The sequence below is a fragment of the Microtus oregoni genome, unplaced genomic scaffold, assembly GCF_018167655.1.
Source record: "Microtus oregoni isolate MIOR12 unplaced genomic scaffold, Mior012 000109F_ref0000275, whole genome shotgun sequence".
Taxonomy (NCBI): domain Eukaryota; kingdom Metazoa; phylum Chordata; class Mammalia; order Rodentia; family Cricetidae; genus Microtus; species Microtus oregoni.
The window spans coordinates 2085964-2113887 of NW_024544727.1; the positions used below are offsets into that span (position 1 = coordinate 2085964).

The 27924-nt window shown below is 51.4% G+C and overlaps 1 protein-coding gene and 1 pseudogene across 3 annotated transcripts in view; one reads left to right on the forward strand and one right to left on the reverse strand.

The window, feature by feature from the left end:
* The window catches only part of LOC121443525 (protein kinase C zeta type), a 104696-nt gene that overhangs the window by 25939 nt on the left and 50833 nt on the right, over positions 1-27924 (reverse strand). For 2 of the 3 annotated variants that reach the window (XM_041645275.1, XM_041645276.1), the window contains 5 exons: positions 12359-12444; positions 6005-6136; positions 5267-5348; positions 3266-3318; positions 2252-2440 (listed from right to left, as the gene is read on the reverse strand). In XM_041645275.1, the coding sequence (XP_041501209.1) occupies positions 2252-2440; positions 3266-3318; positions 5267-5348; positions 6005-6136; positions 12359-12444 (542 nt within the window). Of the gene's footprint in view, positions 1-2251; positions 2441-3265; positions 3319-5266; positions 5349-6004; positions 6137-12358; positions 12445-12710; positions 12733-27924 lie in introns of those variants that run through there. The other variant, XM_041645277.1, reaches the window with a different exon arrangement.
* Positions 20383-27862, forward strand: LOC121443519 (annotated as a pseudogene).

Below are 27924 nucleotides of genomic sequence, written 5' to 3' on the forward strand. Positions count from 1 at the left end.
CTACCGGACCTGACTGTCACAGGCAGCTCAACCAGATTCCTGGGTGGAAACCCAGCGGGTTGGCTGTCTTCCACCTCTCCCAAGCCTGGGCCACCCTGCCCCAGAAGCTTCACTATAGGCTCTAATGAACACCTGGCACCATGCAGGGCTGACGCTGCCGCACAAAAAGAGGGGGCTTGACAGCAGCTTGGCAGGGAACAAGCTGGAAGGGCACCGGGAGAACCAATGCATTAGGAGATGATTTTACTTGAAACCAGCCAAGGCTTGGCAAACCAGCACCGCATAACAATGCCTGGGGCCAGGCGGGACAAAGCTGGTGAGTTCCCCGGGAGAGAAGCTGAGGGGCTGTGTGTCCCAGGAGTCTCAGCTCTGTGCAAGCAGAGACCAGGTTCAAGGACACCAGGAGCCACTGGGTGTTTGTCAATGGGGGACTCAGGCCTTGTTCAGATCCCAGACAAAGCAACCTGGGAAACGCAAGACACTTGGGAAGCAGTGGCTGCGGTGCAGCCAGGGGCAAAGGTGACTCAAGAAAGAGAACCAGTTTTAGCTCAGGAGGGAGAGGTGACACCTGGTGGTGAGGACAGGCTTAAGTCATGGGGACACCCACTCACTCAGCAGTTCAGCATCCAGGGACACAGGGACAGCCTGACAGGCTGTTGTAAAGAATAAAACTCAGGGACAGATATTGGGTTCAACCTGAAGATCAGAAAAGCAAAGCGGCCAGGCCACTAGAGAGTTCTCACCTCTCTGACATCTTCAGACTGAAAGAGAGCGAGTTCCTGTCATATCCCACCTTACACTCCTCTCTAGTGCGGGGATTAAAGGTGTGCACCACCACTGCCTGGCCTGTATGGTTGACCAGTGTGGCTGTTTTACGCTCTGATCTTCAGGCAAGCTTTATTTAGTAAAACACAAGTTAAATATCACTACAGGCTGTGCACTGTACAAATGCACCCTTCACATGAAGGTCCCAAAACAACCTCAGCCCCAAGTCCTGAAGGCCGGGGTGGGGGTGGAGATCCTTGATGTGACCTGACAAACACGACACTGCTTAGTGTGGCAGCAGCCAATGGGCAGCATCACTGATATCACGTACTGGCCTTTCTCTGCCCCTGAGAGACAGAACAGGCATTCAGGATAACAGCACAACAGCAAACGGACCTGAAGCAACAAGCAGACAGCAAAGAGTCAGCCCAGCCATCATCAGAGTTGCTGCAAGTCAAGGCCACAGTGGGTACTCACACACGTGACTGACACACGTACGGGGAGGGAAGGACACACAGTGGGTACTCACATACGTACTGGCAGGGAAAGGCACACAGTGGGTACTCACATATGTACTGGCAGGGAAAGGCGCACAGTGGGTACTCACACACATACTGGCAGGGAAAGGCACACAGTGGGTACTCACACACATATTGGGAGGGAAAGGCACACAGTGGGTACTCATGTACATACTGGGAGGGAAAGGCACACAGTGGGTACTCACACACATACTGGGAGGGAAGGGCACACAGTGGGTACTCATGTACGTACTGAGAGGGAGAGGCACACAGTGGGTACTCACACACATACTGGGAGGGAAAAGCGCACAGTGGGTACTCACACACGTACTGGGAGGGAAAGGCACACAGTGGGTACTCACATACACACTGGGTAGGAAAGGCGCACAGTGGGTACTCACACACGTACTAGAAGGGAAGGGCACACAGTGGATACTCACACACGTATTGGGAGGGAAAGACACACAGCGGGTACTCACATACACACTGGGTAGGAAAGGCGCACAGTGGGTACTCACACACGTACTAGAAGGGAAGGGCACACAGTGGATACTCACACACGTATTGGGAGGGAAAGACACACAGCGGGTACTCACATACGTCCTGGGAGGGAAAGGCGCACAGTGGGTACTCACATACACACTGGGTAGGAAAGGCGCACAGTGGGTACTCACACACGTACTGGGAGGGAAAGACACACAGCGGGTACTCACATACGTACTGGGAGGGAAAGGCGCACAGTGGGTACTCACATACGTACTGGCAGGGAAAGGCGCACAGTGGGTACTCACACACGTACTGGGAGAGAAACAACAAAGTCAGAAAGTGTTGGTGAAGATGGAAGATGGAGCCCTGTGTCCCACTGGCAGGAACATAAAATGATACAACCATGTTGGACACAGTTTTGGAATATCTCCAGAAACTGCACCCAGAATTACCACGCGACTCTCTGGTGGGCCTGCACTCACCTCGTCGTCATGGACTAGTTCCTTCTTCACCACCTTCATGGCATAGATCTGGTCGTTCTTCTTCAGCCGCACCAGGAGGACCTTGGCATAGCTCCCACGCCCGATAACTCTGATGAGGTCGAAGTCCTGCAGCCCCAGCCCCTGAGAGATTTTGATCCCATCTACCCCGTCAATGACAGGCTTAAGGTCCTAGGGAGACCAGAGAGGGCAGGGGACACCATTGGCCAGAATCCAAGAATTGTTCACCCTCACACGGAAGGCAGCAAGGCCTATTCTCCAGCGCGGAGCCAGGCCCATGCCCCAGCACCCGGTCCCATCTAACTCTGGTTAGAACAACTAGAGCCAAGACCGTGGGCTTCTAAAAGAAAACCAGAAACATAGCTGTGCCTCCGTGAGGGTTCTGGGGGACGCAGGGGCTGTTCACTAGGTGAGGCTGTTTAGGCTGTGAACCTGGGCGTGTTCTGTAAGAGTAGGAAGTTCAGTGACCTGGCTCCATGAGGGTGGGAGAGTGGGGACTTGCTTCAGGAGCATAAGGGAAGCAGCATGTGTTCCCTGAGGCTGAGGCAGGTGGAGAGAGCAGAGCCCATGGCCCCACTTGGTTCAGCGAGTGAGGGCAGAGAGGGTAGGGCCTGCTCCGTGAGGTGATCAGCAGAGGCCGTGAGCACAGCGTGTTCTTCTGCTACCCCAAACAGATTCATCCCCAGAGCTGCAGGTATGAGGCTGGACAGAGACAGATGGAGCCCGTGGGTCAGATTCCGGGAAAAAGTCCGACTGAGGGAGCAGCTGAGGGCTTGCCAGACCAGGAAGGACAAAGGAAGCCACAAAGAGGGGCAGCTTAGGAGCGGACAAAAGTGTGGCAAATTCATGACTGTCATCAGGCCATTGGTCTCATTGGAGCCCAGCTCAGGAACTTCCTAATATCCCTCGGCCATACTGAAATCCATGTAACTGCCCCAGAAGCAAACTAACAGGCTTCCTGAAAAGACCCCGGCAACACTAATTTTATTCACTTACCTCAGAATCATCTTTGATATTGTCATGTTTCCGAGATGAAGAAATATAAGCAACTAGGAAAGAGAAGGAAGGAAAGAAGAGTATTAAAAGGGTCACAGGAGCACAAGGACCCAGAGGACCCTCACCCCAGTGCAGGGAGCTGGGGCCTCAGACAGGACGGCAGCGCTCAGGGGCCAATCTGTCACACCAGACCCCAGTTTAAGGAGTGCTAGGCTGAATCAACATGGCTGTGTGACCATGGGGGAGGGTAGGATACTGGGAAGAAGCCACAAGTTCCTTGGCTTAAGACGAGGTCACGGCCTGATAAATCCATCAGGCTGGAAGTCCTAGGTGCTGAAAACACAGTGTGCATGGTTCGTTTAGAGCTGGGTGTTGTGGGGCGTGCCTGTACTCCTAGCATCTGGGAAGCTAAGCAGGATTGTACAGGGTCACGTAGTAAGACTGTCTCAAACAGATAAAGGGGGCTGGAGACGTAGCTCAGTTGGTAAAGTGCATGAAGCCCTGGCTTAATCACCAGGGCCACAGAAAGCAAGTAGGCATGACGGCAAACGCCTGTAATCCCGCGTTCCGCTTGGGAGACAGAGGCAGGAGGATCAGACGCTTATGGTCATCCTTGTCTACATACTGAATCTGAGGGCAAGCTGGGCTACAGAAGACCTTCCCCCAACAAACAAAACCATGGGGTGAAGAAGATAGTTAAATGCTTGCCACACGATTCTGAGGCTCTGGGTTTGGATCTGTAGCACACCATAAAAGCCAGGTGTGGTGGAACATGCTTGTAACCCAAGCACCAGGGACTGGAAACAGGAGGATCCCTAGCAACAACATATAAACATACACACACACACTCTGTGTGCATACACATGTGCACACGCACAGAGAAAGAGAGAGAGAGAGGAGAGTATTGAAGGAGGAGGAGCAAAAGAAGAAAATACATTCAATATACCATCTAATAATGACTGAACATATACCCACAGTGGAAATACGGATGTGTGGGTAGACCCTTGCACTACCGTAAAGTAAAAAATCTTAAGTAAAATCATTGAACGTCTGGGACCATATGGAGGCACGAGGTTTTGGTGCATAATCTTCCAGTTTTTCTTAGTAGGGTGTGGATAGAGGGGACATAGGTCAGTCCATGGCAGAACGGGGGAGGGCAGATGTGGGAAAGGCAGACAATGGATGGACGATGGATGGTGGTGGGTAAGGGATGGATACATGGGAGGGGAAATGATAAATAGATGGACAGACGGATGATAGATGGTTACAGGGATGAATAAGTGAGTGCTAGACATGATGGACAGGTGGACGGATAATGGGTAAGTAGAGAGCTGATGGACAGTGTGTGTGTGTGTGTGTGTGTGTGTGTGTGTGTGTGTGAGAGAGAGAGAGAGAGAGAGAGAGAGAGAGAGAGAGAGAGAAAATGATGTACGGATGGGTGGGTAGGTAGGTAGGAAGAGTACCGGAAGGAACAACCCCTCTCTCTCTCTCTCTCTCTCTCTCTCTCTCTCTCTCTCTCTCTGAGACGGGGTCTCACTATACAGCCCTGGCTGACCTGGAACTTGCCAGTAGACCAGGCTGGCTTTGAACTCATGAAAAAATCTACTTGCCTCTGCCTCCCAAGTGCTTAGACTAAACGCATATGTCACCGAACCTGACTTTTATTTTATTTTTTTTTTTAAGCAGCTACGTGTCATACAGAGCCCACCTCCGTGGAGGTCAGCTCTGTGTGGTGCCCCATACGTGGGAGGTGCCTGGCCTGGGGGGGGTCACATATCAAGTGCTGTGCAGAGCAACTGGAATCGGCACAGAGGAAGACGCTCTCAGCCTCAGGTTCCCAGCGATGAGGGGATTACTGCCCAGTAGCTACCAGGGAAGGCCAGCAGCCTGGGGACAGAGGGGTGGCTGCCTACAGTGCAGCTTCCCAGCCCAGCCCACCCACACTGACTGTCTGAGAGCAGGAAGAGGGGGACCCGCTCAGCTGGGGAAAGGGGCACCTACTTCCATCGGTTTCCTCTGAAGGAAGGTCTACACCATCGTTCTTGTCATCTACTGGAGGCTCTTGGGAAGGCATGACAGAATCCTGCAAGAAAACAGCGGTGTTGGAGTGATGGGGCAGGAGTTACAACCCCGCTTCGATGTCATGACTACAAACGGCACCGCTGTGCGTGCGAGTGTGTGTGTGCGTGTGTGTGTATGTGTACATACAATGTCTGCCACCTGTGAGTCTACGGGGTGGCGGTCGAGGTGGTCACTCAGTCAGGCTCTTAGGGTACTGCCTTCCCAGCAGTTGTTAGATAGAGGGGATGCTTTTCAGCACTTCTGGCAATACCCCCTTGTTACACTGTGGACATCGTGCTGGCAGCCAGGCTCCCAATCATCAGTCTAAAGGCCCTGGGATCCCGCGTAGCTGAAGTTATATCAGAGACAGCTTATAGTGATGGCCCTTAGGGTCCAACCGCTGACCTCACTGAGCTCTGATAGGTCATATTTCTGGGTTCATTTCATTATCTTAAGGTTAATGTGGTCCTGTAGGGTCAAAGGTCATGTGTGCCGTCAGGATTTGGAGCAGACGCAGCAGAAAGGAGCTCTAGGGAGAATGGTGTTGTGGGACACTCATGCCCCAGTCTGGATCCTGTTCTTACTTTGATACATAAAATACAGATATGCCACCTCGGGGGCATCTTTCTTCCTCACTCTGGCAAGATGAAGATGAGCCCTCCCCAGGTCCCGACTCACCATATGCTTCCTGCAGGTCAGCGGGACGAGGACGTGGCAGCGTTTATGGACCAGCAGCTTGCAGTTGATGCACCTGTAGCCCTGCCTCGCGAGACCCCATATCCTTTGGCTGCACTGGCCACAGTAAGCTCTCTGCGGACGGGAACAGCAGTGGTCAGGCCCAGCCGGCCCTCCTGGGAGCCCAGGCCACACTTAAAACTCAGGCAGACAACAACTTCGCTGGGAAGATACCACACAAGAGGGGTCGGACGCCTCCTTTCTGAGTGCAGGCCCGGCCTAGCCCAGTAGTTCCCTGAAGGTCAGAGGCGGTGAGTGAGACCAGGCTGTGGTGCCTGCCACAGTCAAGAGGAGCACAGTGGAAGCCCCTATGACTCTCTTTCCAACCGACCGTCACCACCCCAAAGGGCACCGCTGACATTCGGACTTGGGAGAACTGTGAATGGCTGCGGCAAATCCTTTATTATTCACGATTTCAATGAATCCGAAAGCAGCGACTGTCGGCTCCTCTGGTGGGACTTCCATGACTTTTGTAATTTTATAAGCTCTGTGCGAGAAGAACCGTGTTCAGAATCTGGCCACACTCTGGCAACAGGACATACCTCTGGCATCTAATTGTGGCCTCTGCATCTACAAATAGAAATGTGGGTCCCCTGCTGTCCCAGAAATAGCAGCTCCCTTAGCCGCTTTGACTTCCAACCTTTTTGAGACAGGGTCTCACGTAGCCCAGGCTGGCCTCAAACTGCTATGTTACCGAGAACGACCATGACAACCTGCCTCCCCGCAGCGCGTGGCGTCTGCACTGGTGTCCACCTCTATCGCTCTCTGCCTTCTTCCTCCGAGGCAGGGTCCTTCCTGAACCTGGAGCTCATTTGGGGGGACCCAGGGACCCTTCTGTCTCTGTCTCACTCAGAGCCTGCATGACCATGCCTACCTAGCTTGTCATGCAGGTACTGGGATCCGGACTCAGCTTCTGAGCGTTGTGCAGCAAGCCCTTGCCGTCGCAGAGCCATCTCTCTACCCCAACCTAAACTTCTGCTTCTCCTGCCTCCATTTCCTGAGTGCTGGGATCACAGGCATGCACAACAATGCCCCGTCTGTCATGTGCTGCTGGGGTGGGACTCACGGCCTTGTGCATGCTGGGCAAACATTCTACCAACTGAGCTATGTTCCCAGCCTCTGATCATTCTGAGAAAAGGTCTTGACGTGTAGCCCAGCCTGGCCTCGGCCCCCCCCAGTTCGCATCACCTGTAGTCCAGCCTGGCCTCCCCAGTTCTGTGATTATAGCTCTGCCTCACCGTATTTGGACAAGAGCTACTCTGACCAGGGTCAGCACAGGCAACTGCTGACCAAGGGCAGCATGGACTTGTCAACATGAACTGGACTGAGACCTCATGTATGTTTCTCAGGGGAGCCACCAAAACTGTACCAATGGCTTTTTTTCTTATTTTATTTTCTTCTTATTTTTATTTTTTTCCCCCTGAGACAGGGTATCTCTATGTAGCCTTCCTGGCTTGGAACTTGCTATGCTGAACAGGCTGATCTCAAAGTCACAGCGAGCTGCTAGTCTCTCTGTGTCTACAGTGCTGGGATTAAAGGTGTGTACCACCACACCTAGCAAGGGGCTCTCTATTAAAAGAAAGCTATACTTACATCATCAACGTTTCTGAAAACGTGCCATTGAAACAATACAGCAAACCCAAAGCCCCAGGCTTCTATTCTCAGGAACTCACAGGAAACGGATTAATGGGATAAAAACATTTTAAAGTCTGTCTCACATGCTGCCAATTTGTTCCTTGTTCTTAATTTTTAATCATGTGTTTTAATTTTTCACAGATATCAAGCGCTCGTTTTTTGCACTGGGCCAGGCCGCGCCTTCCAGCTCGGCTTCCGCTGGCTTCTGACCAGAAGGACCAGTCTCCTACGAGGTTTTTTACGTTGCTGATTGTGAGCCCAGATGTCCAATTTACTATCTGTGGGAATCCTTTCACACTTCCTCAAGAGGGACGGTGCTTGCTTCTGCCAGCCGCCTGGGGATGCTGCTGGGCTGGACCCTCTGAGGGGGCATAAATCTGGCTGTAAGGATGCGTGAGGTCCGGTGTGAGCCTTCAAATTCCCAGAAAGAGAATCCCTTCTCCTCTGGGTTACTCGACCTGGGAAGGGTGGGGCACATGGGGGGGGGGGCCCAGATCTGTTTCTCTCAGGGCCTCGATTCCAAGTTCCTAGCGAAAGGGTGTGCAAACCACAGCAGAAGGTGAACCCTCGCTCATGGCCACCACTCCCCCCTTTTTCGGTACATGAAATTTTACCGGAATATAGCTGCACCTATGGGCACACGTACTATCTGCAGCTCTTGGGCCACAGCGGCAGCACTGAATGCTGCAGTAGAGGTGTGTGTGTCTTTAAAAACGGAAAATACAGACTCCGGTCTCTTACAGGAAACGTTTGCGAACCATTTTAGTTTCTTCAGACAAAAGATCTTAGAAGAAACCTTTGACGGTCCTACGGGTGGCATGTCCTAAACCTGTCTTCCTGCCCACTCCGAGAAGCTTCTTTTCTTGAGATCCCGGAGACAGAGGGCAAGGTACATGATCTCCCCAGCCTGCCCTGTAGCACGAGGACCCATGTGCAGCGCACAGGGCCATGTGGCCATCACAAGGAAGGAACCATCAACGGCCAGGGTTTGTGTGCAAGAACAGCGTGGGCTGACTGCAGGGGGTGGGTCCTCTCGGACAGAAGCAGGGCAGAAAACATCCTACAAGGCAGAGTCCGTTTCTGCACCCCACCATGGGGCTATCCAGACCCCACTGCAGCTCACACAGTGAACCCTAAGCAATGATTACATTCAGTTCCCTTGACACTGTCTGAGGAAGATGTCTGCCTTTAAAAGATGTTTGTAAGAGTCAAGCTGTCTGTATTTATAAGCAATTACACTCGTCAGACACCCACAGCCCTGCTCTGTCCTGGCATTTATCAAAGGCTGACTTGAAGAGGGTGGGGACTGGTCGCTCTGGTATACCTCCAGTTCCAGAGGATCCGACTCCCCCTTCTGGCTTCTGTTGGCACTGCATGCCCAGGTCGCATAGGCATACAGGAAGGCAAAACTCCCGAATGCAAAACATTAAAAATAAGTATCTCAAAGAAAGAAAGTCAAAGAAAAAAGGGTAATTTGCAGGAAGTCCAAAATGGCAACCATTTGTGTTCCTTTGATCCTAAAGGGATAACTTTAGGTTTTATTTGTAACACGCATTTTTCCCCTAGGACCGGGAGATGGCTCAGTTTGTAAAGTACTTGCCTTGCAAATACAAAGTTTGATGTCAATCACCTATGTGGGGAAAAATCCCAACACTGAGGAGGTAGAGGCTGGCAGGGTCCTGGGATCGGTGGCTAGCTCGGCTAGCCTACCTTATGAATATTACCCTGAGAGTCCCTATCCCAATAGATGGGCATCTGAGAAATGACATCCGAAGTTGCCCTGTGGTCTGAGCGCACAAACACACAGATTTTCCTATGCGGTTTCTGCATTTAGTTTGTTTAGAAACCAAGGAAATCTGAATTGTCTAATGTGGCTAAGTCTAAAAACCCCTTTGGTCCCCGGTGCCTGCTTTTTCCCTGGAGGATGCGTCACTTCTGGTTTTTATCGTTTTCTTAACCTCGCTCTCTCTGCAACTGGTGGGCAAGAGAGCTCGGATCTTCCATTTCCTTAACCAACATTCTCCGCATAAGGGGCAGGAGAGTACGTCTCCCATTGCGTAAATGCTAGGCCTCGGGTCCACAAGGCAGGCCCTGCCTTCTCTGTCAGATGGCCAAGATGTCACTTCTAGATCCTCCTTTTGAGTCTCACAGAGGAACGTTTTCCTTCTGAGAGCCAGAGTGAGGTTGGAGGGCAAACACGGGGTGGCACAGCTCCTAAGAACTCACACCACATCCCTCTGGTTTGCCAATAAAGAACACGGGAAGGGGCGAGGGAGATGGCAGAGTCGGGAGATAAAGAGCGTGTGATATAAGCATGAGGGTCTGAGTCTGACCCCCTAGCGCCCACATAAGGAAGGTAGGTATAGTGCATGCCTATAATCCAAGCACCGGGAACAGACACAGGAGGGTCCTTGGGGTTCACTGGCCAGGCGCTCCAGGTGAATTGAGTTCCAGGCTTACCAAGAGACCCTGTCTCAAGGATTAAAGTGGGAATGACAAAGGGATAACTTGATGCCAACTTGAGGCCTCCACCCAAACCTGTGTATATGTATATGCATATCTGTCTGCACATGGACACACACGTGACCACACACTGTGGGAAGAGGCTCCTGGTGCTGCCGGAGTTCTGGCCTGTGTGCCCGGTGGATGGGCGAGTGTATGGGCTTCGTCCTGGCCATCGGTCATCCGTTAGTGAGGGAAACACGCACAGGTGACAACAGCACTTTCTGATCCTCTCCAGTGCCCTGGGAGGAGGTGGCTGCCTGAGACTCCTGCTCTGGTCCGTGATAGGTTCACAGGAGAGAGGGCACCTGGCTGTCCAGATGGCCAGTTGCTTGTTTTGCAGACAAATGCTGGGGCTGGCACTGGATGCTCTTAGGCCAGGTGCCTCCACTTCTCCATATTCCCAGAGACAACGTGTACCCCGGCTATCTGGTTGGCTTACTGCAAAATCCCATGAACATATTCTGCCGGGCAGCATCATTCCAGCCCCTGCTGTCCTCTGAGCACCTGGGCTAGCATGCTAATACTCGACATTTGGAACCCCTTTTACCTCTGTCCTGATGACACCAGGCCTCTCCGAGGTGAGCGGCTGTCTGTGGTCTCTCTACTGCCCATGCTGGCTCCCAGAACTCTGCTCATTCTCAGCAAATACAGCCTATTTTTTTGTTCCCCACTCTGCGTCTGCCCAGCTGCCCAACCCCAGTCTCCCTGAATAACCTTCCAATCGTCGGTCACAGTAAAGAGCAAGGCAGTGTGTTCAGTAGGCGCCTACTACGTGTCAGGCCTGAGGAGTACCAGGAGCGTCTTAACGGGATAGCAGAGACGCAGGGTCATTGGAATCGTCCCCAGCCTGGGTCTCAGTGTACCCTGATACTATTTGGGTTCTACTGTGCCTGCTGTATCCTGGATTCTCAGCATCTTCTCTGGGCTGACTTCCCAGACACCTCCTTCCAGGAAGTCTCTAGGATCTCTGGGCAGTATCTGGCTGTCTTCCGAGGCACTGACCCATGTCTCTCCCCAGCCCAGCGCTGTCTGAGGTCCGGTTCATTGCTTCTCAGCCTTCTGGCCGAGATCAAGTGTACATACACTCCCGAGTGGTTGTTCAGGAGCTTTTCCTCTGCCCCATTACCACTCCAGACTCACTAGCCACCAGGGGAGGGGGGCAGCCCCAACTTCTTGAGGCATGATGGGCACAAGAGGTACAACCCACACTCCCAGGATCACCCGGGAGTACAGCTATAGCCTTGAGAAGAGACCAGAGAGGTGCAGGTCAGTGGCTGCCCTGAAGATGCAGATGACTCTCACACCATGACAAAGGTCGACTGGACCTGTGCTCCTTCCTCATCCCTCCCACCGGTGTTCATAGGTCACAGACCAGGAAACAAGACAGAAGGGAGCTCTTGTCTAAGACGCAGCAGCACTGGGGCTGACCCCACAGCTCACTGTTAGGCCTGTGGCCACTCAAGGCTAAAGAGTCGTTCCAGCCTGGGAACAGAGAGTGGAAAAGTACAGGGCTGGCTGGGCAGTGGCACTTGAGCATAATGGCTCCGTGCTGTCCCCGTGTGTTCACAGGACCTACACTCCTCTAAAGTATGCTTCCTGGGCACAGCGGACAACAGGCACTGCCCTTGGTTGTGAGAGGGAGCCACCACAGAGTCACCCGGTCCCTGCACACTCGAGAACAAAGAACCTCTGTGACGAAGAGACCCGAGGGACTGAGCCAAGTGTCACTGGGAAAGGACTGGCCACTGGAGTAACAGGAGACAAGAAGGTAGAGGCATCTGGGACTTTTGGGGTCCAAGGACACCCTTAGAGCCCTCCAGAAGCACCATGTGTCCAAACAGGCAGGCAGGCCAGGTCCTCAGGGCCAGAGACAATGAGCAAAGGCTACATAATCAGGAGCAGAAAAGGATACCCAAGACACAGCCGCGTTCTCATGCAGCCGCTGCCATTCAGCGGACTGGCTGGAGAGGATCCGAGCACATCTCCACGGCCCCGCAATACTGGTTAGGCTGGTGGCTCAGGACTTTTTTTTCCCAGGGCATGGCATTAGCCCAGACCTGCACAGCAGGAGCAAGGACCCTTCCCCCTTTTTCTCCACTTGTACAAGCAATAAAAACGACCCGTGCAAGGGAGTCATTGTTGGAGGGACACACTCACCCGGTTAAAGCGCTTGGCTTGGAAGAGGTGGCCGTTGGCGCGGTATAGCTTCCTCCATCTTCTGGCCCCGCGGCGGTAGATGGATTCTACAGAGGATGTAAAATCGGGTAAGGAAGTAGTATTGTGATGCAGGAGCCCGTGCCCCGAACCCAAGGTATAGATGGGAATGGGCCATTCCCGTCCGGGTTGGCTAAGGCTGCAGTCCTGGCTGGGGGATGCCAGAACTGAAACGGCAGCTTTTCCGGGTAAAGGCTCCTTTCACCTTTCCTCACATGACTCTCATGTTCTCAAAGCTGTGGCTGCTGGAGCCGGCCGCTCAGGTGGGAGAGGCCCCACACGGTAGCGGAGATACCTGGCATCCGGCGGTCAGGATATCAGGTCCTCCATCCTGGGCCACTCAGTTCCCTGACTGCTTATTCCCTGCTGGTTTTCCTTCACCCTCCTTCCCTCTGGGCAGCTTCTAAAAACCAGGCCCTTTTTTCCACACAGGGACAAGGTTCAAATGGACCATGATATTTACATACGACCATCCAAGGAGGGAAAGTGGAGGGCTAGGCTGGAGGCTAAAGTCAGCCCGTGTACCAGTACGGTGACTCACGCAGGCCCAAGGTCCCTCTAGCCCAGCAGACCTCGGGGCAGAGGGAGGTCCAGTTTCCTTGAGTATTTTACTTTGTGACACACAGAACAGCTCTTTTTTTTTAAAAAAAAAAAAAACTCCACTAAGGTTCCAACCAGAACCGTACATAGCCTGATGGTTTCCATTCCACGACCCCCAAGTGCCACAAGGGCCAGCATACAGAGACAAAACCTCCAGAAACACAAGGTACAATGGGAAGCTTTGTGCTTTTATAAAATCCTGCAGCAAGAGAGACTTTCAGGAGCCGAGTCAAAGTGCTGAGAATATTCCAGAGTGGAGAGTGTAACGGAATGTTTTTAAAACAAGCAAATTACCAGCTCGAGCTGGAAACGGCTGAAATCAGGTCACAGGGACTGCAAAAATATGCTTCTCTCACTTTAAAGGGGAGATTCAGTGAGGAGCCGGAAGCCGTGGTTGGTTCCTCTGGGAGCTCAGGAGGAACGAAGGCTGGCCCACCACACCCAAGTGTAGCTCCCTCAGAGGCCCGACTCCTGGCTCTGAGGCTCCCAGGGAGCAGCGTGAGAGGTATTTGATAAAAGCCAAGCACTGACGGTGACCCCTGCAGCCCCATAGGAGACCAGGAGAGAGGCAGCCAGGCTCTGTCCTCTCCCAGTTTAACCACCTGGTAGCGTCAGGTCCACGGGAAGGACGTCCAGGCGGGAGGGGCACAACCAGGGTCTGCCTGCCCCACAGTGACAGGGCATGGCCTGTCCCCCCTGGCCCACCCACATTCCTAGGGAAACCTAGTCAAGGGAGCCCAGGTCCACGCTCCAAACAGCCAGGCCTTGCTGTGCTCCTGTATGGCTCCCACCCATCTCATATCTGAAGGGAAGGGGAAGAGTACCAAGTGATCAGAGAACAGAGAGATAAACTCAGGAGGCAACATGAGGACAATCTAGGACTTGTGGGTCGGGTCCTCCTGTCCTGTAGTTCCCGTCACAGCACTGAAAAGTGAAGGACCGTTTAATACCACCCCGGACTACACAGAAACGAGAGGAAATTTAAGGCACCCTAGCAGAGGCCGAGGCTGACCAGAGCCCCTCGACATGACAAACTTAGCAGTGGGGCAGGAAGGAGGACACTGTATTAGCCCCGGGGTTGAGAGCACAGAAATGACAAATGACTAGGGTTGATGGCAGTGCCTTGTCACCGACAGCAGGGAAGCCCGGACTTTACTGCTGAGGGATGGTGGAGTCCCGACTACCAGCGGGGTGGTATCTGGAGACAAGGCTGAGAAGGTGATTGACGTGAGAAGAGGGCGTGGGGGCGGGACCCCAGTTAGTGCCTCCCCAGAAGGGAGCAGCGCTAGCTCTCTGAAACATAAGGACACTCAAAAATGGGCTGTCTGAGATCTGGAAGCAGACTACCATGTGCCGGCTCCTGACCCCGGGCCCCCAGCTTACACCAGGGGAGGACGAGCTCCTGCAGTCTATGTCCTTGACAGGGGCGTCTCATCACGGCAGTCAGAATGGACCAAGACCCTTGCCTTCCGCCACGCATACACCTGGCCTTTTAGAGAATAAAGGGGTGAGTGTGGACAGCAGGATGACAAAGAGCTTATGGAGGAGGATGTGGGGAACACTCTGAACCTGTGGGGAGAGTCTGAAGATCCTAAGGGCAGGGGTGAACACATGTGGACACATTTACACACGTTTACAAGCGCGGGTCCAAGCAGAGATAGGGTCCCTGGGGCAAGCTGGCTAGCTAGACTAGATGGAAGTAGCAATTCATATATGATATATCACGCTATATGTATAATATTATATACATTATTTACTATAAATTAGAGAGTAAGCTAGATGACACAAAACCCAGCCTTGATACACATGTACACACGTGTATCAAGTGTGTGTACTCCCACATTCACATGTACTTCCGCACACGCAAGTGCACACACACACACACACACATACATAGGAGAAACAGAAATCCACAAAAGGTTCACTCTATGTATGAGGGATCAGACAAATTAGTATCACACAGCCTGCCAGGGTATCAAGGAAGAAGGGCACCCAGGCTATCACTCAGGCTCCTGAAGAAGGCTTAGGTTGGCATAAAAAACCAGGTCTGTGAAGAGGAACACTTGCTCCTGTGGTGCAGAAATTCCATCACTCCTTGATCAGCCTGTGGAGGGGTCCCACAGTGGCTTCCCAAGCATCTGAGAATGCTGCAAGCCAGGTGTGGGATGGTGCACACCTATAATCCCAGCACTGAGGAGGCAGAGGCAAGAGAATGGAAAGTCAGGGCTAGCCTGGGCTACAAAAGGACTCTTTAAACAAACAAAGAAACAAAAACCCAACCAAACAAAAACAACGATTTTCTTGGTTTTGTTTTGTTCAAAATAGGGTTCTCTTTGTAGCCCCCTGGCTGTCCTGAAACCTGCTCTGTAGACCAGGCTGGCCATGAACTCAGAGATCCACCTGCTCTGCCTCCCAAGTGCTGCAGTTAAAGGCAGGTGCCATCACCTCCTGGAAACAATAATGGAGCATACCTTTAACATCAGCACTCAGGAGACAGAGGTAGGCAGATCTCTTGTGAGTTCAAGGTCAGCCTTGTGAGTGCAAGTTCTAGGACAGCCAAGGCTACACAGAGAAAAGTGCCTCAAGGAAACAGGAAAAGAAAGAAATAGATTTATTTATTTAGTATGTGCATAGGAGCATGTGCACGCCACGGCACACGTGTAAGCTGGAGGACAACCTGAAGGAGGGGGTCCTCTTCTGTCACCATGTGGATTCTGGGGATCAAACTCGGGTCTTTAGGCTTGGCGGCGAGTACCTTCACCCTTGCAGGCCCCTTTAATGTGCATGTTTATGTGCTTGAGTGGACACATGCGTACCACGTGCATGCAGGAGCCCACACCCCTGGGACTGGAGTTACAGACAGTTATGAGCTGCCCTGAGGGTGCAGGGAACCAAACCCAGCCCTCTGCCAGAGCAGTGAGAACGTTTAACTGCTGAGTCAGCGCCAGCCTTCCGCCGCACTTCTTAACTTTAAGGATTTGCTATGGGTTGGGTTCGTCCCCAAAAGCTCAAGTGTTGGAATCTCCATCACCAGAGTTACAGGCTGATGGCATTTGGGGAGGCAGCTGGGGTGAGGTGAGGTCAGGTGTAACTGGGGCCATCTACACTAGGGCATTAGTGGCTTCACAGAGGGGAAAGACAGGCTAGCAAGCTGCTCGGTCCCCCATGTGGCCCTCACCGGAGGCTGACACAGCTTTCTGCTGACACCCTCTAAAACTTCTGAAATAAACTCTGTTCCCTGCAAACCACCCCGTATCAGGCACTCTGAGCTGCAACGCAAAAACGAACCAAAACTTGTTGTGAATGGCAATTGTGCAGGTCTTGGAAGCACACCCTGCACCTGCAGGCCAGGCCAGTGTGCTTCAGGTCGCTCGGGATTCTGTCAGGGTGAGTAGCCTCTGGGGGAGTCACAAGCACTTATAATGTTGGCCCCTTCACCTCAGAAAGAAAAGTTGAAACTGAGAGAAAAGAAGGGAGAAACGGGGGATTGAAATGATAGGGAAACCACTGAGAGGCCATGACTTTCTGTTGGGGGTTGACCAGAAGGCCCAAGATGACCGTGCCCTTTCCCGAGGAAATGGGCCAGTGCCGGAAGATGTCCACACAGCTCAGTCCTGCTCGGTAAGGGGGAAGCCTTGTTATTGTCGTTTTTTCAGGCTGAAATTGTTTTAAGGAGTTGCATATGGATGTCAACTTGACGAAAGGTAGACCTCTAGAGTTCCTGTGTCAACTCTGTCAGATCGAATATTGTTCTGGATGTTTCCATGAGGGTGTATAGGGATGAGGCTAACCCTCATTAACTCTGACCTTGAATATGGCCCTTCTTATTGGATGGGCCTCCTCTAGTCAATCAAAGCAATGAAAGACTGCTATCCTTTAATAGATGTGGGCTCTGAGCTTGACATGAAGTCTACATTGACTGCTTTGGACTTCCTAGCCTCCATATTCCTGTGGGCCAAGCCTTTTCACTATACGCATCCTGTTGGGTGTCCCTAGAGCGCCCTGACTTACACAGGGCCCTCTTGGACAGCTATACACCTTGGAGTTCCACAGGAAAGTAATTCACAGTTGTGGCAGTGGGTACCCCAGTAAATCACGGGTGCTGGCCCATGCCTGGGTCACTGACCAGGTGAGTAAGAAGGAATCACAGTAACAGCCAGTGATCGTCACGTAAAAAAATAAACACTTCAAATATTTTTTTTTTACCATACTCTAAATTTTCTAAAAATTTATTTTATGTGTGTGTGTGTGTTTTGCCTGAATACACATACATACACACACACACACACACACACACACACGTTTGATGCGCATGGAGGCCAGGAGACTGAGTCAGACTCCCCTGGAGCCACAGTTAAGACAGTTGGGAGACAGATTGTGGGTGCTGGGAACTGGACCGGGTCCTCTGTACTAGCATTAAGTGCCCTTAATTGCTGAGCCATTTTTCTAGCCCCTGGTACATCCTAAGGGGCTGGAAAGGCAATGGGATAATTCTTGTGCTGTGGAGGTTTGAATAAGAATGGCCCCCAGAGGCTCACACACTTGAATACCGAGTCCTCAGGGAGGGGAGGGATACTATCTCAAAGGATGAGAAGGTGCTGCCTCCTGGAGGAAGGGCAGATGGGCGTCACTGGGAGGTGGGGGGTGTGGGCCCTGGGATTTCAAAGCCCAAGGCAGTCCCAGTGTCTCTCTCTGCCTGTTGCCATTGGATGAGATGGAGATTGTTCAGCTACTTCTCCAGCACCATGCCTGCCTGTGTACCACCGTGCTTTCCCCAGTGATGATGACGCACTAAGCCTCTGAACCGAAAGCCAGCCCCAAGAAAATGCTTTCTTGTGTGAGTTGTTCTGGTCATGGTGTCTCTTCACAGCAACAGGACACTGGCTAAGAACACGTGCTGCCCCCTCATCAATGCCGACTAAGACTGGGGTCAGCATCTCGTCTCTCCTGATGGTGCTAGTCAGGCCCCCTCAACTTCTTCAGTGAGCAAAGCTACAGAGGATATCGTGTTTCATGGGACTTTTTGCCTGGGCTCTGTCACACTCATCCCCTTCTGCATTTCACCTTTGTCACAATCGGTGAAGGAAAAAGAATGTCCATACTGTTCAGATTTTCTTAATTTTCTCCAATGTCCTCTTTCCTCCCAGAACCCCACCTAAAACTTACAGTATATAATATAGTCCCCCATTTCCTTGGGCTCCTTGGGGCTGGGACTGTATTTTAGAGTTCTTGCCCTTAATAGCCTTGCTGGTGCTGAGGATTCTGGTCAGGAACCTACGGAGCATTTCCTAGTAGTAACTGCCTATGGTTTCTTAGGGTAACAACTAGGGTTGTGACATCCTTGGTTCCTGAATCAACAACGGAGCCTTTCTGGAAATCCTCGCTCTCACAAGGACTACAACTAAAACCCAAACTTTCAAACTGTACAGATTTACTAAAAGATTCCCTAAGAGCAATGTAGCCCTGGACAAAGCCACACCGAGTCCCTTATGGTTTTCTAGGCCTGTGGCCTGGGACCCTGGAGGCCCTGGGGGAATCCAGCTGCCTCTGCCACATTCAGGCCAAGTTGCACTTTCACAACCTGGTTTTGTCTGAGAAATGAAAACTCTACTCCTGACCTAAGCGAGGGTCACCATTATACGCACAGGATATGAGCGAGTCACGTTGCTGAAGAGGGAGGGGTGCTCTGGCGAAGGGGAACAAGTATGGATGGGACTCTAGGGTAAGGGAGCCCTGGAGGGTAGGGATAAAGTCTGCTGGGACTGTGTGATGCTCCCAGCACAATGTAGGAGCTGTCCTTGGTAGTCTGCCGCTTCTGTCACGAATGCAGGTGTCAGAGCTGAGCTCTGGCCTGGTGAGAGTTGGTGGTGTCACATGCTCACTGGGGACTCAGCTGCCAACCTCCCTGGTGGCTGGCACACAGTGAACAGCAAGTCCCGGAGAGTGTGTGGGCTGCCTTCCTGACAACCTCAGGGAGCTCTCTGCTTGTCTTTGAAATTCTATAATTAGGCTGGTCACAGGAATCTTAACAAGCTCTGTTTCCATGGTAATCTAGCATCTTGAGCACTGACAAGGTGGGGGAAAAAACCCTGCTTTTTAAAAAAGCTAAACTCTGATCGACTTGACTGTGGACAAACCCGCCTCTTCCAGGCTTGGGGATGAGCAGGTGGGCTGGACTCCGGCAGCAGATCAGAATGAAGCTGGGGGGCTCCGCACATGTGGGACGTGGAAGGAACAGTGTAACGAGCACAGGTCACATGGTGCCAAAGGGTGACCCCGTGTTGCCAAGGACGGAACATGTGCTAGCAATTAAGCCTCATAGAGAGCCTTGGGTCTTCGTCGGCAACCCCAGGCCAGCGGCCAGCAAAGGTAAGAAGGCAGTTAGAATCCTGAGGCTCAAAGAGGGTCCACAGAGCTTGAGAAAGATGCTGTGGAGGGCAGGGGTACAACAGACATTGCCACCTCTACCTCAGGGCCACAGGGATTTCTGTTGGGATTCTGTCTGTCTCTCTCCACCACACACATATGCAGACCAGCTTATCCCAGGACCTCAGATGTCCAGCTGGAGGGTGACTGTGCCCTGGGAAGGCAGCATGGAGGAGCCAGACTGCTTCATTACAGCTGTAAGGCTGCAGGGATCCAGGCCTACTATGCAGCACGGGTAACAAAAACCCAGAGATAGATATTGGGGTTCAACCCGGAAACCAGACAGAAAGGCAGCCAAGTCAGTAGAGAAGAAGCCTCACCTCTATCAAGGCTGGGTGACCACGAAACTAAGCAGACTCAGCCTCTCTCTCCTCCCATTTTATATTCCCTCTCCCTAGTACTGGGATTAAAGGTGTAGGCCACCACCACCTGGATTAGTTTCTACATTAATATTGTGTAGCCCAGGGTGGTATTGAACTCACAAAGATCCATCTGGCTCTGTCTCCCAAATTCTGGGGTTAAAGGTGTGTGTCACCACTGCCTGACCTCTAGTGGCTTTAGCTTTGCCTCTGGTCTTCAGGCAAGATTTATTTATCAAAATACAAATAATATACCACTACAAAATTCTGTCTCTTTGTCTTCAGTGCCAAATTCTCTCTTTAGTTCCTGAATCTGGACCCTCACACTACTGTACTTTAGAGTGTCCTGGATTCGTCAGGGCTCCCAGAATACTGTGAGAATAAGGGTCTTCATTCCTTCTACACTGCCAGGTAGGCACCATCCCAGTGGTTGGGGGTGGAACGGCCCTTCAAAGGTGGGAAAGCTGGGTAGGTAGCACATCTGAGTGTGTAGTCACCTCCTCCCGCTAGGGACTTTCCCATCCCAGGCCTGCAACTCAAACTTCCTGTTTCTAACCACCGATCTATTTCCCAGCTGAAAGGATGACTTATACATGCCACACTTTGAGAGGTAAGTGAAGAATAACGTTGAAATCACAAAAGCAGGCCTGGGTAGAGGTATGGGAACTGCTGCTGGGGGAAGTTACGGTTGCGTGGGAGATGAGGCTGTTTGTGAACAGCAGGCACAACCGTGGCTCCCACGCAGGCTTTCCACCCTTTCAGCTACTCCATCGTACACTGTCCAGGGAGTGTCCCTGTGTAACCACAGCGCACCAGAGACACAGCCAAACAGTTGGCCCACACAGGGGAGCTGCCCCGGTCCCCTCGTCTATATGGAGCCTCGGTGTATCAGTGACGGGTGAAAACCACACGAGCTGCTGCCCTACAGACGATGAGGACAAACACGCAAGAACGCGGGATTGCAGGTTCCCCAGGGTGACGCACGAGCCTCAGCGGAGACTAGCCCAGGCCACACACACTGGAAAGAGACCCAGACGGTGTGTGTGTGGGGGGGGCATAAGCTGTAATACCAGGCATGGTGGCTCACACTTGTGACCCCATTTCTTAGTTGGCTAAAACAGGAGAATTGCTATGTGTCCAAGGTCAGCCTGGCCTGCACAGCAAGATCCCATCTAAAACAAAATGAACAAACAAAAAAGCAAATCAAATCAGACAGAGAGAGGGTAACAGAAACAAGGGGATGGACACGCACGGAACACACTATGCACACGTATGAAAATGTTATAATAAAGTTCATTACCGTGTATAACTGATATGTGCTAATGAAAACACTTAAAAAGCTAAAAAATAAACCCAAACAAACAAAAAACAAAAAACTGACCCAGGGTTGGTGGATTTCTGTTAGAGGGCCTCAACTTTCTTTTCTGAGCAGAACCCCGGGACAAGGCTCCTGCCTATGGATTCCAGGGTTCTGGTGGCCCCGCCCATCCCAGCCTTGACATTGCTCACTAGTCAAGAGAAGGGCATTCTAGTGACCTCAGAGGCCAGCACACGTCCCCAAGAGAAGGACAGCAAGTCAGGCTGGCTGATTAGGCATGGTGGGCCACCCTGTGGTCACTGCTCTTTGCCCACAGGCATGACAACCGGTCTGCGGTTTCTGCATCTATCCGCCATGGTGCCCAAACTGCATCAATGCCCCCATTATCACAGACACATCACTGAGGCAGCCTGTCTCACGGGGAAAAGGACATGGGACTTGGAGCTTGTTTCTTAGGTGCTGGTGCAGACACAAAAGGACCTCTGACAGTAACCAGGCAGCAAGGTCCCTGTGCCCCGGGAGGTCTACCTGCAGGAAGATACCAGATGCCCTTCCCAGCAGCCAGACACTGCCAACAGGCTGTGTGGGGCCATCGTAGCAAGGACTGGGGAAGCTGTGCTGCCGTCTGGGGCGGCGGTGAAATGAATTCCCCCGACAGCTACCCCGTGGCACCGAGGGAAAGCAAGGGAAAGGCTTACAGTGGTGTGAGACAGTGGGCGGCTCCTTCCAGAGGAAAAATGGTCCACGTGGATAGTGGTGCTGTGGCTGGATCTTGGGGGCCCCCTGCTGGACGGTCATGTCTTGACAGGGTTTCTCAAAGTGCCTGGCTAAACCTTGCAAAAGAGAAAGGCCCCGCCCATGTCTGAGCCCCTCCCAAGGAATGGGGTCAGAAAGCAGGCAGCCAGAGTAGGGGTGTGAGTGAGGGTACTGAGCTTTGGAGAAACTGTGTGGGGAGCTGAAGAGACCGAGCAGCTTCTATGTTAACAGTGCCCCACACAGGCCCAGGGGATGCAGGAGGTGTGAGAAGAGGAGCTGCCTCTGGATCCCAGGAACCCTGGTACTTCTGTGTAGAAGCATCCTCTTGTGATCAGTGATTACAGTTGTTTGTGAGTCAGTAAGAGGCCATCTGAGGAGACAACTGCCTTACGTCCCTCATGGTAGGGAGTGAGGGGAGAGCAAAGTCTCTCAAGGTCTCTTCATGTAGGACATCGACCTCCCTGCGGACCCACCAGCACGACCCGCATCACCTCCACAGGCCTCAGCTCTGAGCCCTGCCACAATAAAGTACAGTTTCAAAATATGAATGAGGGGCCCACAAACCTTCAGTCCTTAACATTCCGCCCCTGAGACTCCCAAAACGCATGTCCTCAAAGGCGGAACATGTCCACTCCATCCTGCCTGATCCTCGTGTTAAGGTTGATGAAATGGAAGGGCACGGGAGCTGGAGGAAAGAGAGAGCAGCCGGAAGGGAAAAACAGTGCTGTCTGAGGGCATTTCCAGGATGAAACACGCGGCGTAGGCCCTCCACTGTGACAGGACCTTGTCCCAGTAAACCCACCAGAAGCTGAAAATGCTGTAAGCCGAAAGGTGTTGGGCACCCCTGACCCGGTGAACTCAGGTGGAGACAGATCTGAAGCTGGGAGAGGGAGGCGCAACCTACTTGGAGCCCGCACTGAGCAGGAAACAGGGTTCGTTCCTACAGGAAGGGGAATGCAGATCACACTAACAAAGTCCAGATAATTAGCTGTCAGCAAATCGGCGTTTTTTAAGAAATATTACTCATAAGAACAGTCCACGCAGAAGGAAGACTTTCACAGGCAGACAAGATGAAGCAGAGCACACTGGAAGGGAAGCTCAGCCTGAGGCGCATGGGGGAGGTTTGGGTGATTATGTACAAATGCTAGGGAGTCTTATACGTGGGACCAGAGTGCCCGCAGATCCAGGAGGTGGGGAGTGCACTCAGGCAGCAAGCCCCCCTTCCTCAGCACACACAGCAACCTGAGCGGTCATCTTTTATGGGACAAGGGAGGCAAGTGTGACTTTAAGGACAGTACACACAACACCCTCCAGCTTACAATGGGCTCATTTGGGACTTTCTGACTTACGATGGAGTGAGATCGATATGAATTCGGCAGGAAACCTGGTTTGAACCTGGTATGCCCCCCTGGCTAACAGTGTATGTATAGTCCAATCCTCTTGTAACACTTGACGTGGCCGAGAGCAACAGTTCCCAGTCCACCTGAGCTCCTGAGGTGAACAACTGGTCAGGCGGACCACCTCAACTTAGAGTAACGTCAATTTCCGGTGGGTTTACTGGGACAAGTACATCGCACTGGGGGGGGGGCATACGTGACATGTTTCACCTTGAAAAGGGACACTTTCAGGAGGATGAAAGTGTTCAAAAGGAAGGCACAGAAGCCAAACGTGGGGGGGGGGGCATGTATGGAACCCCAGCTCTTAGGAGACGGAAGTAGGAGAATGAGAGTTCCACGCCGGCCTGAACTGCAGAACGAGATTGGGCTCAAAATTTGAAAAGGGCTGATGATGTAATCTGGTGGCACAGCACTTGGCTAGCATACACGAAGCCCTGGGGGGAAATGCGGGAGATGGGGATGCCGGAACCACTATACTGCTAATACTAACACAAAATACCCAAGCGAAGAAACAACAAAAATCATGGAGAGAAGAGGAAAATTTCAGTTAAACTTGGAGATGTGCAACACGTTGTTTTCAATTACACAAGATGTAAATCCAAAAGGGGCAGGGCAGATTTGAACCAAACTGATCAACTCCATTAGAATACTCGGCCCGACGTACGCACCTCGTACTGCTTTGCAAACTGAACACGTCAAAAGTCATCCATATGCTGGGCCTTGACAACGGTCAGGAACGGAATCTTGACTTCTCTACCCATAGCGAAATAAAGCTAAGAATGGCGGGAGAACAAATGGCTGTGGATCAAACAGCAATGCATTTCTGGTTCTCGAAATATGGTTTTGTTAAATTGGATGGGCTGGGCTCTAACTCATGGCAATTCCCCTGCCACAGGTGTCTGACTCCCTGGACCAAGCAGCCACAGAGTTCTGTACATTTTTGTGAACCTAGGGCCTGGCACACGCTAGGTAAGCACACCACTACCTAGCAGTGTCCCAGCTTCTCAATAACCCAACTGGGTGTAGTATTTGAAGGAGAATGGTCCCATCGGCTCACGTGTTTGTATAATTGGTCCCCGGTTGATGGAACTGCTTGGGAAGGACTAAACAGTGTGACCTTGGAGGGGGTGTGTCACTGAGGTTGGGCTTTGACGTGTCAAAAGATTGGCACCATTCCCAGTGGATTCTCTGCCTCCTAATTTTGGATCAAGATATGAGCTCTCAGCTGTTCCTGCCACCATGGACTCTAACTTCTGAAACTCTAAGCCCAGTTAAATGCTTTCTCTTTTAAGTTGCCTTGGTCACGGTGTTTAGTCACGGCAAGGGAAAAGTCACTATGACGCAGGGCTTGTTGGATCATGCACTGGGAAGGCTGAGGCAGGAGGATCCTGAGTTCCAGACCAGCTTGAGCTACATACACAGTCAGATCTTGTCTCAAAATGCCACAAGAGCACAAAAAATCCCTCCTTAAATCAGGTCTAAGAAAGAGGGCAAAAGGAACTAAACTATCCCAACTACTTGATGATAGTTATTCTAAACTTGGGGGCACAGATACAGCACACTTAGAGAAAAAACTAGCAGGGTGGAAGAACATAGCAGAAAGGGGGAAAAACTAAAAAAAAAAATGATTTGTGCATCAATCTGTATGAACAAAAAACAGCAAATAGGCGGGGCGAGGTGGTACACACCTGTAATCCCAGAATATGGGAGGTTGAGGCAGGAGGATTGTGAACTGAAGGTCAGTTTATTTAAGGAAAAATATCAAAGGACAGCAATTTAAACACAAAGAACACCAAAGAAGAAAATAATAAAGAGAGAAGTAGAAACAGAACACATAGCTGGGTGGTGATGGTGCACACCTTTAATCCCAGCACTCAGGAGGCAGAGACAGGAGGATCTCTGTGAGTTCGAGGCCAGCCGGTCTACAGAGCATGGTCCAGGACAGCCAGGGTTACAGAGAGAAATCTTGTCTTGATCCCCTTGCAACTTCCCCCCAAAACAAAGAAATACATACAAAAACATCAGAAAAGAAAAAATAAAATTTGACTGTTTGAAGAGATGGCCAGATTTGGTAAATATCTTACAAGACCTACAACAGTAACAGAGTGTGAAGTTCTAAAAGCAGGAATCGGTGCTGCGGTTTCTACAGGTTTCGTGGCTGTTTATAGGATGTGCACTACAACGTCACGAGGTCCTGAGAACACGGCTTACCAAAAGTGACCAATGAAACACAAAATCTGTACAGTTGACTTTCATTTGAAAAACTGAGCCTGCAACGTAGAGAAAACATACCCGTAAGGCACACCAGACTCATGTGAGTGACTTCACGGATGAACGTGCCAAGGAGAAAAAAGCCGAATATTAGTCTGTCATAAAAAAATCCTCTTGAATATAAAAAAAGCGTTCTTTTTTAAATTTTGTAAGGCCAACAACCCCAACAGTTGACAGCATCACAAAAAAGGAAAATCACAGCTCCACCTTCTCATAAACATAATTACAGAAACTGCAAACACGGAATTAGCAGATTGAATTGCTGAAGTATGAAATGGGGCGTGCAGGCTGAAGAAGCCAGTCAGACGGCGTGAAGAACCAACGATACAATTCTGTACGAACAGAACAAAAGAGGAGACTTCGCTCATGTCAGAAGAAGAAAGGAAACAGCCTTTACCGGGAGTCAACGACCACAGAGGAAAAGGATGGCGGCGTCACCTTACTGCCAGAGTGGGGATTTACAACAGAACACACGGCTAACAGATTCCTTAACGGTGACTTCTGTCACAGCGGAGGTGCCCGATGTCACCGGTCTTGTCCCACAAGGTTTCTGGAAAATAAACAGTACTAGGAAACAAAGGGGGCAATAGCACTATCACAGGTGAAATGGCAGTGTCTACAGGACACAGGGCGTGCAGTGGGACCCTTGCTCTGACTGCCAATGGCAGGTCTGTGAAGTGGGACAAAGGGCAGAATGAAACGGTTAAATCTCCCACACAGCTCTATAACCAAACAGGACACAAAATTCTATAAGTAAAAACAGCATTAAAATATCACTATTAATCTAAGAGAAAATGTTCTGGGATCATTACACCGAACACATACTACATGTGATTACGAATGTCCCTGAAGTAGCTGAATGAAGGCATAAACACACACATGCTCACGGAATACGAGCCTGAACATTGCAGAGATTTTCCCAAGATCAATCCATAAATTGATCTTCAATTTAAATAAAACTTAAAACAAAAAAAAAACAGTGTATTATGGAGCCCAGGCTAGCCTCAAACTTGATACTGGCCTTGAACACCTAATTTACTGCCTCAATCTCCCTTGTGTTAGGATTGTGGGTATGCACAACCATGCCCATCTTCCAAACAGAACACCCATGTGTATGCGGGGGTCGGGGGGAATGATGGACGGACTGGGAATGGACCTTAGGGCCTTGAGTGTGTGGGGGGGTGGGGGGGTGGGAGGGACGATGGACAGACTGGGGATGGAACTTAGGCCTTGATTGCTAGGGTGGGGTGGGGGGGTGGGGGTGACGATGGACAGACTGGGGATGGAACTTAGGCCTTGATTGCTAGGGTGGGGTGGGGGGGGGGACGATAGACAGACTGGGGATGGAACTTAGGCCTTGAGTTGCTAGACGAGTGCTCTACCACTGATCTTCACCCTGGCTGGTATTCTGAAAACTAAGAAGCCAACTATAAACTCTGTATAGAAATGTCAAAGAATAGCAAATACAGTCTTGAGGGAAAATAAAGCTGGAAGCCTTTACAAGTTAAAAAAAATCACGGGTCACCCTCCCTGGCGTCCCAGGATCCTCGAGGCCCCGGGTCCTTCCCGGGAACCGGAAGAGACGTAAGGAAGGCGGGGCTGAATTTTAGAAACCGGACTGTGAAGCTTTGTGCTTCCTCTTTCCTGCCAGCACCGAGCGATGGGCATCTCTCGGGACAACTGGCGCAAGCGCCCTACCACAAGAAGCGGAAGCACGAGCTGGGACGGCCTGCGGCTAACACTAAGATTGGCCCTCGTCGCATCCACATGGTCCGTGTGCGAGGAGGCAATAAGAAGTACCGTGCCCTAAGACTGGATGTGGGGAACTTTTCCTGGGGTTCTGAGTGCCGTACTCGCAAAACAAGGATCATTGACGTCTGCATCCAATAACGAGCTGGTCCGCACCAAGACTCTGGTCAAGAACTGCATTGTGCTCATTGACAGCACCCAGTACCGACAGTGGTATGAGTCCCACTATGCACTGCCCCTGGGCTGCAAGAAGGGGGCCAAGCTGACTCCTGAGGAGGAAGAAATATTAAACAAAAAACAATCAAAGAAAATTCAGAAGAAATACAATGAAAGGAAAAAGAACGCCAAGATCAGCAGTCTTCTGAAGGAGCAGTTCCAGCAGGGCAAGCTTCTGGCCTGTATCGCCTCAAGACCAGGCCAGTGTGGCAGAGCCGATGGCTATGTGCTAGAAGACAAGGAGCTGGATGGAGTTCTATCTGAGGAAGATCAAAGCCCGGAAAGGCAAATAAACCATCCATCATAGCTCATGTAATAAAGGTGTTTATTATTCTGTAAAAAAAAAAAAAAAAAATCACGGGGCACTGATTACCAAGCTCAAGAGGTCAAGATAGTGTGGTGTGGGGAGGCTGAGGG